A 9,863-nucleotide genomic window follows, 5' to 3' on the forward strand; every position below is an offset into this window, starting at 1 on the left:
AATTACTAACAGAATGAGTATTCCGTTAATATTTTGGATGAAAAAGTTATAGACTTGATTGGCTTAAATGAAAAGTTCAGTAAATTGATTAGAAATTTAGAACAAATCAAACTTGAGTGACTAATTTGTGACAAAAGACAAAGTTTAGTGGCCTCCGGCAAAATTTATCATTTTTTACGCATGCGTAAAATATTATAACATTTCAACTTTCTTTTAGTTGCTATTAAATACTTGTAAAAATACACAAATGTGGATAATGCCTAGACGTTAATTTTTCAACTTATTAATTATATAAAAAAATATGACAAAAAAAGTGATATTTTTATGCATATGTAGAGAAAATAATATTACGGGAATAATAATTAGAATAATACGGTGGAAATGTTGCTATATCCTCAATGTGTGTGGGTGATCAGAGGCGGAGCTATTCACAATGAATGAGGGTCAACTGATTCTCATTCATTTTCAAAATCTTTGTACTTTGATACGATTTTGTTATATGAAATAGAATAAATGCTATGGATATAATGAAATTGATCCTCATATTTTTGCAAAATAATTTTGACTCTCATATAAAACTTATGAGATTTGACTCTCATAATTTGAAAGTCTGTCTCTGCTCTTGAGTGACAAAAAAAAAAAAAAAATAACAGTGTAAAAGATATTATTTCTCTCTCATCTCTTCTTTGGTCCTTTGTTATTCAATTTTTTTTAATTAAATAAAGAATAATTATGCTAATCCCCCCATCCCTGTCCCCCCATTTATCCCCGCACTCTTTCTCTCCAAATTAACTTCCTTAACTGTCTTTTATCCCCCCATTAATTCCGCTAAGAATTTCCATTTATCCCCGCATTAATTATACTGTCCTTTTATTAACAATCCCCACATTAATTATACTGTCATCTAATAACAATCCCCGCATTAATTATACTTTCCTTGAATAACAATCTCTGCTAACAATTATTTATCTGTTTATTGATGTTCAAGAAAATATTTATCATTGTTCTGACTAGTATTTATCCTTATATATGAGAAGTATTTATCCTTATCTCTGACATATTAATACTTTGATTTGATTAAACATTACTTATTGACAAGTTCAAGAACAAAGTTCAAGAAAGTATTTATCATTGTTTTGACAAGTATTTACCATTATATCTGAGAAGTATTTATCATTGTCATAGACATTTTACTGTAAGTTGCAATTATGTCTGAGACGTATTTATCCATGTAACATAAGGTATTTATTATTATGCATGAAAAGTATTTCACTGTAAGTTGCAATTATGTCTGAGAAGTATTTATCCATGTAACATAAAGTATTTATCATTATATCTGAAAAGTATTTATTATTGATGTTTTACTGAAATTTGCAATTATGTCTGAGAAATTTTTATTTATGTAACATAAAATATTTATCCATGTAGCATAAAGTATTTATCATTATGTCTGAGAAATATTTATCATTAGGTGAGGGATTGTTTATTTAATGGTTCCTAGTTGCGCGAGGACAATCCAAAAAAACAAAGAAATTTTGTGTGGGGATAACTGATAAGTATTTATGAGGGGATTGTTTATTTAATGGTCCCCAGTTGTGCGGGGACAATTCAAAAAAAAAGAAATTTTGTGCAGGGACAATTGATGGATTGATTTGTTCAGTTATAAATAGAGATCATTACATAGGGATTAATACTTTGCATATCCAGGATAAATACTTTGATGCTTCAAGTTAAATACTAACAATTTTTGCGGAGTATTAATGATTGAGCGGTCCCCCATGACTTTTTTGGCAGTTAGTGCGGGTTTTTTGCGAGAATAGACTTGCGGGAATTGTTATCATGATCCTTAAATAAAACAGAGTGCTTTTCCTATACAGGTACAAACAGTAAATCTGTATCTAGCAATAACTCTACGCATAAAGACACTGCCATGGCATGGATGGAAATTAATATTACAAAGTCTCTAGATCTGCAATACTGGTTAATTAGAAACTACAAACGACACCAAAGTAATTATCTATATATAATAGCTAGTCAGCTAATTAATGAACTAGTGGATAAAGCCTAAAAAAGAGAAGCATCCTCAAAGTACTAAAAAAGCAAACTAAGATCTTGAAATTGAGAAATTGTTATCTTTATCAGCCAACCACCATCACCTGCTCGGATCTCGGAATTATAATGTATAATTTCAACCACATCTCATGGTATTTATTAACTTAAGTAGCTTGCTCTATAATAATAATGACTCGTGTTGTAAGCCCAGTTGTAAGCATGACAGCTGAACCAATTAGAGAAGGTGTTAAGGAGATCAATTATGAGTAGAACTAGGGTGTTCTCAAGCTCACCAAAGTGTTTGGTGAACTTAACTCCAAAACTCATCAAATCAGTTTCAAATGACGAATTCGAATTGTTGAAATCCGCCTACCATACGAGTGATGCATCTACATGTGAAAATTTTAAACATTCGAATTAATTTAATATAAAGTCAAGCAGTCAAAAAACGTTCAAAGAATGAATGCACTAAAATTAATTTATTAACTTTCTAATTTTGACCGATTGACTTTATACTAAATTAATTCGAATGTTTAAAATTTTCACATGTAGACGCATCACTCGTAAGATAGGCAGGTTCCAGCGATTCAAATTCATCATTTAAAACCGTTTTGATGGATTTTAAGTTAAGCTCACCAAATACTTCACCAAACACTTTGGTGAGCTTAATAACACCCTAGTTCTCCTCATCAATTATTGTCCCAATATGCCCAGATATTTACAAATCACATGCCTCACCTTGAAACATGTGTATCTTATTTAATTATTATTAATTATTAATTACAATAACAAACTATCTTATAATTTTTTGCATGTACATATTATTCGTACATTGGATGACGGTAAAGTTACATAGCTGGAATTTTTTTTTTTAAATATCTTTATACAGGTCACAATCGGTGATTTCGTGTTACTAAATCAAACTTTTACACAACATTTGCCGTATGGGCATTGCGTTTTTGCCATTCCATATATTCACTCTAACAATTTACTAAAAGCTATACGCACAACTGGAAACACGACACGTAATACTAACAAAACGAAACTCGATCTAATTATCCTCTATAATCACACGGGCCCCGGCGTCAGTGTAATAAGAACAGCTGTCTCAAAGGAACAGTCTCTTTAAGAGGGGCCCCACTTCACGTGGTTTCACGGCCCCCTAAATGTCTCTCTCTGTCTGTACGACACGTGTCAGTCCGATACGGAAAAGCCACGCGTCAGCATCTAAAGCTCGTAAACCCCGCCTGTGGACCCCCCAGTGCCCAGTACGACCTTCTCTCCTCGACGTCGCGACAGAAAACCGAGAGAAGTGCTATTTTTCTCTGAAAAAGATTAAAGATAAGAGCTGATATATAAAATTACTTAACTACCCTAGGCGCTTCAATGCTTTCCTCATGTTTTGTCGTTATCTTATCAACACGCCATCCTTGCGTCCTGCCGTCCGATTAGAGGCATTGTCAATGTTTAAACGGATGTGATTGTCTCATAAATTACGAGTTCTATCATAATGGTGTTACCGGTTAAACGTCAACAATAAAAGATATAGACGGTCCCAAAACGTGGCATCCTAATCACAATTGCAAGTGCTGCCACGACAGTTACAATTTTATGCATATTTATTAGTAATCCTTCTATACATGCCAACTTAATTTATAATTGATAATTAGAGTTATGTAAAATAAAAAATTATAAAAATACACCTTACAATTAGAATTACAGCTAATCATAATGATAGAAATAACATGAAATTTTATTGAGAAAAAAACTGCTAAATTACTAATATGATAATCAACTATACTTACGATTGTATTGCTCATTTATGAATATTCTAATCGAAGTTAGATGTATATATTCATAATTTATTAACTTCATAAATATAAAAACATTCTAATTTTGATAATTTAAGTTTTAATATTTGTAGTTCATGTATGAAAATAATAAGAAATTTTCATGAATCTTTTTATGCTTATCATATAACTTAATTTTGTAGTAATCTTTCACGACCCTTAATAATATTTAAATTTCATGAAAATCTAGATGCAATTGATTTATAAAACCAACGGGATGTCTATAATTTACTCTAATTTTTGAAAAATTAGTTAACTATTATGTTATTAAGTACTCATCATTAATTCTAATAAGGATTTTTTTTTCCATACGAGAACAACTAATTATCCGATTGTCAGATAATGTCAATACTATACAAGTTCTATTATCCAAACACAATATAATATTTAAAAAAATACAAAATACTTGACAAAATCCTTTACAATGAATTTATACTCAATGTCAAACCGTAATGATTAAAATAACTGAATAAGACAATTCTCAGTCATCAGTCATCAACACAATTCCGGGTGCATTTCCGGGTATGGAAATTATTTCCTTTACCGACTCTGCCCTACTGCAGTCTGCAGGGAGACCTTAAATTACAACACGTAAGGGCCAATGGGGAGCCATGCAACAAACTCCAAAACCACTGGCAGTTTTGTAACTTCCTAATATTCCCAAGGGCAAAATCGACAGAGAGAATAGGCCTTATCCACAACGCCTCTTCCCTCACCTTCTATAAAACCCACACCAAACCCCTCCAAACTAGAAGAAACTAAACCGTAGAATTTTATAGCCTTTTGCCTTTTTCTTCTTTTCTCCAGTAATTGATAATTGATCTCTCTTTCTAAGGTCTCGAATACGACACGAAGGTACGTACCTATCCCACAAAAAAAAATGGCAGCAAGAAACCGATCCATGATGAAGCATGCGTCACGGTTCTTCTCACCGGTACAGAACCCGGTGCGCTCAAATCGAGTTGACTCTGAAGAGTTTGACGAGGCTGACATATGGGGTCATGAGTCGGTCGAACTCGGCCCCACCGAGATGTCTAATCCGATCCAGATCACCCGTGCAAAACCCAGAACCGACCGCCGTGGTTCCGGTACCGGTACTGGTACGGGTACTGGGCCTGCGTCTCTGCCAGTGAACATACCGGACTGGTCAAAGATACTAGGGAACGAGTATAAGAATAGTGTCGGGGGAAGAGATTGGGAGGTATATGATGATGATGTGGCAGGGGAGGTAGAGGCTGGTTCGTGGGTCCCACCTCATGAGATGGTGTGTAGAAACCGTGCCATGTCATTCTCGGTGCATGAAGGCGTTGGTAGAACTCTCAAGGGGAGAGATTTGAGACGCGTTCGTAATGCAATTTGGGAAAAGACAGGGTTTCAAGACTAACTTTTAATTTATTAATTAAGTATTAGTGCGGGTCTAATTAGTAATTATTCTCTGATGAGTGAGAAGAGAGAGAGATTTGATGCGGTATAGAGGAAAGGGGATTAACAAATGGAAATTTTTAATTATTAGTGGGTTTTAAAGCATTATATGTGGGTCAGCTTTGTTAGATTCTTTTTTGTTTTTATTTTTTTTGTAACTTTTTTTATGTTCAACTTGTTTGAGCATTGCTTAGGCCTTTTTGCTTAATTGGGTTAAAGAAAAGGATCATGGATATTTTTCTAACCTAGAGAATTGATTTAATACTGTATTAATTTAATCTTCGAAAAATGGAAATATTTTTCCTTCCTACCAGCACACTTTGTAATTTTATTACAAAATATTCTTATTCTTGTAAATTTTTTTTTTCGTTAAAGAAAGTAAATGGTGTGGTCCCATGTAAATTATTCAATGCACAATGAAACTTGAGATTTAAAAAAGTTGCAAGGGATTAGTTTTAATTTCTATTTTTTTGCAATTTGGAAAGGGATGTGGGGTATTAAAATATATTATAATAATGCAAAGGTATAATTTCCTAGTCTTTTTATAGAGGCAAAAATACAGTTTGGTTGCCCTACCATTTATTTTCTTAAAACAATATATATTCTTTAATTAATTGGTGCTATTTTGGCATTTGGATAATTTAAGGGGTATAAACCAAGAATATTCTAGGAACTTATTTACTTTTCTGCTTTATCTCTTATCTCTTGTGTTTTTAATTTGGTTTGCCTGTTTGATATAGATTTGTGTTGACAGGAGTCCTTGTCTGCTGCTTTGTATACATGCCTACAAAAGGATATATATATCCTTTTATCCAAAACCCTAAACTCCACATAAGCTGCCATATAAATAATAATTAATACAGCATTTATAGTTAGAGATGCGTCTTTTTAACGTCAACAGTGAAATCAAATGATTGAAGTCCAGATAAATTATTCTTCAAAAAATCAAAACATACTTTAATCAGCACATTGTCCAATCTGGACCGTTTGATTTATGTTAAGATTTATGCGTCCGTTTGAATTTACAGAGCAACTTATTATTATAATTATTCATACGAATCTTTTATGCAAATCGAACAATCTAAAATGGATATTGAATCAAATTTGATCTGAAATTCATCGGATATATATGCTCCCGTTACAATATCAGATCTGAAATGTCCGCTCATTTTAATTCAGGACTTAGAGATATTAACGCAAAATTTGTATATAAAAATTGTTTTTGTCAATGTGATGAAAATACAACCACCCAAACCAACCCACGAGCTTAAGAATTTGAGCTCAGCCTATCCTTTGATAGTCTTACCTAAACCCGCCTGCCTATTAACACTATTTTTTTTAAAAAAATTAAATATTTGAACTGTAAATTTAATTATACAATAAATAATTGGAAATGGAATGGTTTTTAGGTTGCATCATACCTTTAAAATAATTCAAAACGTAACTACTTAATATTAACATTTCACAAAAAAAAAAAAAAAAAAAAAACAGTTTCCATTCTCCAACAATAATTGTGAAGGTGTGTACATTGGACTTTCTGTTTTAATTTCTAATTTGATGTGACATTTTTTTTCAATTGATGTGACGTGTATATGAGAATTTCATAATTAGTAAGTTTTTTTAAAAGAAAACACTTCCTATTTCTTATTTTAACAAAAATACGTACACTCATATGTTGATCATTTTCTTTTTTCTTTTTGAGAAGCTTTGCAAAAATTGAAAAGTTATGCGCGGAGCTTGAATTCTCGATCGTTGAGTATCCAACTGTTTTAGAATTTTTTTTTCTAGTTAACTGTGTTACCGTCTTACCCTTAAGACTTCCAATTCTAATTCAAATCTAACGTGACAAGATAATTTTTATTATTTCTACTATAAAATCATACTAGATTGGATTGGAAGTATCGAACTATACATATTAAATCAAAATGTAGGACTACTCGAACTTGATATGGCCCGGTGTGACTGACAGAGGACAAATTGGCCTATAGACGTGCTACCGAGTTTAAAAAGTAATTGGAGAGAAAGGGAAGAAAATAAGAGAAAATAGATAGAGCAGTGCACTATGTATAGAATTAGTACTTATTGGTATTGGTTTGTACTGTAAATCAATATTTTATTTTCAAATTTTAAATAGTTAATCTGAATAGTATAACATTATCTATATATGAAAATGAACTTACATATTAATTTTTACATTTTCTATTTATTTTTACTATTTTTAAAATAGGTAGTTAATCACTTGATGTAAATATTATAAATTATACAAAAATAGTGATTTTTAATCTATCTAGAAATTAGTAAAATGTTAAATAAAAAAATATTAGTTTGCAAGTATATTTTCATAAAGAGATCATGTTAAATAGTTTAGATTGACTGTTTAAACTTTGAAAGTAATAATATTAATTTATAATACGGACCAATCTAATGTATCGTTGTGCAATGATAGTATGATAGCACCGCTCAAATAGATATGATAATCTTCCGTAGTTTATAAAAAAATAATTGAAATCTTAGATAGATTATATTATTTATTTCAAAATTTAAAATAGACAAAAAAAATAATTCTCTGGAGCACAAGGACTCAAGCATCACATCAAACATTGTACCAGCGTTGTAAAAGAAATAAAATATTTTCGTTCAAATGTTGACATATGACAACATTGACAACGCTATCTTGGGGGCATTTTAGGCACCCTTTTTGCACCATAAATGCTCAAAATAATTGTAGGCGAATATTAGGCTTTTTGTGTAGGCGCATAAACCTAGGGTTTATGCCACAAAAGTTACCTTCATTGATTGGTTAGTTTGAAAGTCACAACCAACAGCAAAAGGTGTTTAAAAAAAATTGTTGCACTTTTGTTTCCAGTCTACACGAATCCCTGTAAATTTCCATTTGTTTTGTGCTGTTAAGCTTAGTGGGTTAAGAATGTAATTAAACTACTAACCACGTAAGAGAATGACTATAGGTTATGTAAAAATTAAATAAGGGATGGTGTGTTTCAATAAATTATTTTTATAAATGCTATTTTGAGTGTGCTAACAATGTCAAGGGCATTATCGTCATTGGCTCGCGCACGTACCACAGAAAATTATGTTTTTTAAATTTTAAAATATGTTTCCAATTTTATGTTTTTATCCAAAAAAAATAATAATAATATATACTCGAGCTTCAAAAATTATAAAATTCTGCTTGCCCCTGATTTTTTTTCACAAAATATGTTTATTACTATGTTTTTCTTATAAAAATTATAAATACTTAATATTTTAAATAATTACAAAATTATATGGCACCCTACTAATTATTCTGTCCGTACCTGACCACATCACGCCACATCATTTTATGTTATCATCTATAAATTTTAAATCTGTACATATTTACATTTTTTTTTTTAATTGTGCAAATTTAAAATATTTTTTCACTTTACCTAATAGGTTCTCTATGTGTGGAGTAGTGACTGATAGGAGAGAATATTCCGGGGCACCAAAATAATTTCCCATATTAATTTATATTCATAATATTAATTATCAGATATACCACAGCTAAAATAATTAAATTTGTAATACAATAAAATATAATGCAAACCATTACTGTGCTCAGTCAAATCAATACCTTTTTTTTTTACTTTATCCATTCTTCATTATAAATAATTAAACCGTTGATAGATTTGCTTCTTTTGTTTATTGCAATTTGACTTCTTTAAAATAGCCAAGTTACTCTGTATTATTTCAATTTTAATGTCTTTCCGTTCGTTCTTCTTTCTTTTTTCTTTTAATTGTAGAATTTTGGTCATTTCGGTTGTACATCAAAGATCATTTAAATTAAAATCTACATAATAATAAATCAGTAGAAGAAAGGAAGAATAATCCAGTGATTTTTTTTTTTTCAATTTAATTTTTCAACGAAGAAATGGCCTGATTTTATAGGTACCCAAGAAGACCCACAAATTGTTTTGAAAATTTCTACATCAAAATTTTCATTTAGGTAAGATTAAATCAGAAATGGAAACGTCCAGTTTTGATGAAACTGGAGATTAGAAGAAGATGGTTGAAAAGACGCTTTATTATTCCCGCTAATGGTTTTGGTTTGCTTTATGAAAGGTGAGACTTTGGTGCTTATAGGAATCTAAACCTTTACGACTAAAACCTCTATTTTTCTATTTGACAAGTTTCTTTGTTCGTTTCAATTGGAACTTTTCATCGGTTTGAATTTTTTGGACCACATTAAGATCAAATTCAGATCCCATGAGGTAACTCAAACAGTATGATAAAAATCAACACGAATATTAAAGATGCCGTGTGAATTCTAAATTGGACCGGATGACTCGAATTATTATCAGATGGTTCGGATCCAAACTCAAAGTTTGAGTTACCTCAGAGGATCTGGACCAATGAATAAGCACCGTTGCATCATTTTCCATGTTTTACCCAAAGCTAGTAAAAAACACTTTTGGGTACAAATTAGTGAAAAGTTACGCTTTGGGGGTACAAATTAGTGAAAAGTTACACTTTTGGGGTACAAATTAGGGAAAAGTTAGATTT

At 31.2% G+C, this 9,863-nt stretch overlaps 1 protein-coding gene across 1 annotated transcript; it reads left to right on the forward strand.

The window, feature by feature from the left end:
* Positions 1-4,657: 4,657 nt before the first annotated feature.
* On the forward strand, positions 4,658-5,619 carry LOC144557405 (protein S40-4-like). The gene has a single exon (XM_078305972.1). It carries the CDS (start codon positions 4,783-4,785, stop codon positions 5,284-5,286), a length of 504 nt encoding a protein of 167 aa, XP_078162098.1. The 5' UTR covers positions 4,658-4,782; the 3' UTR covers positions 5,287-5,619.
* Positions 5,620-9,863: the final 4,244 nt, after the last annotated feature.

This window comes from Carex rostrata, chromosome 7 (genome assembly GCF_964058835.1).
Source record: "Carex rostrata chromosome 7, lpCarRost1.2, whole genome shotgun sequence".
NCBI classification, from domain to species: Eukaryota; Viridiplantae; Streptophyta; class Magnoliopsida; order Poales; family Cyperaceae; genus Carex; species Carex rostrata.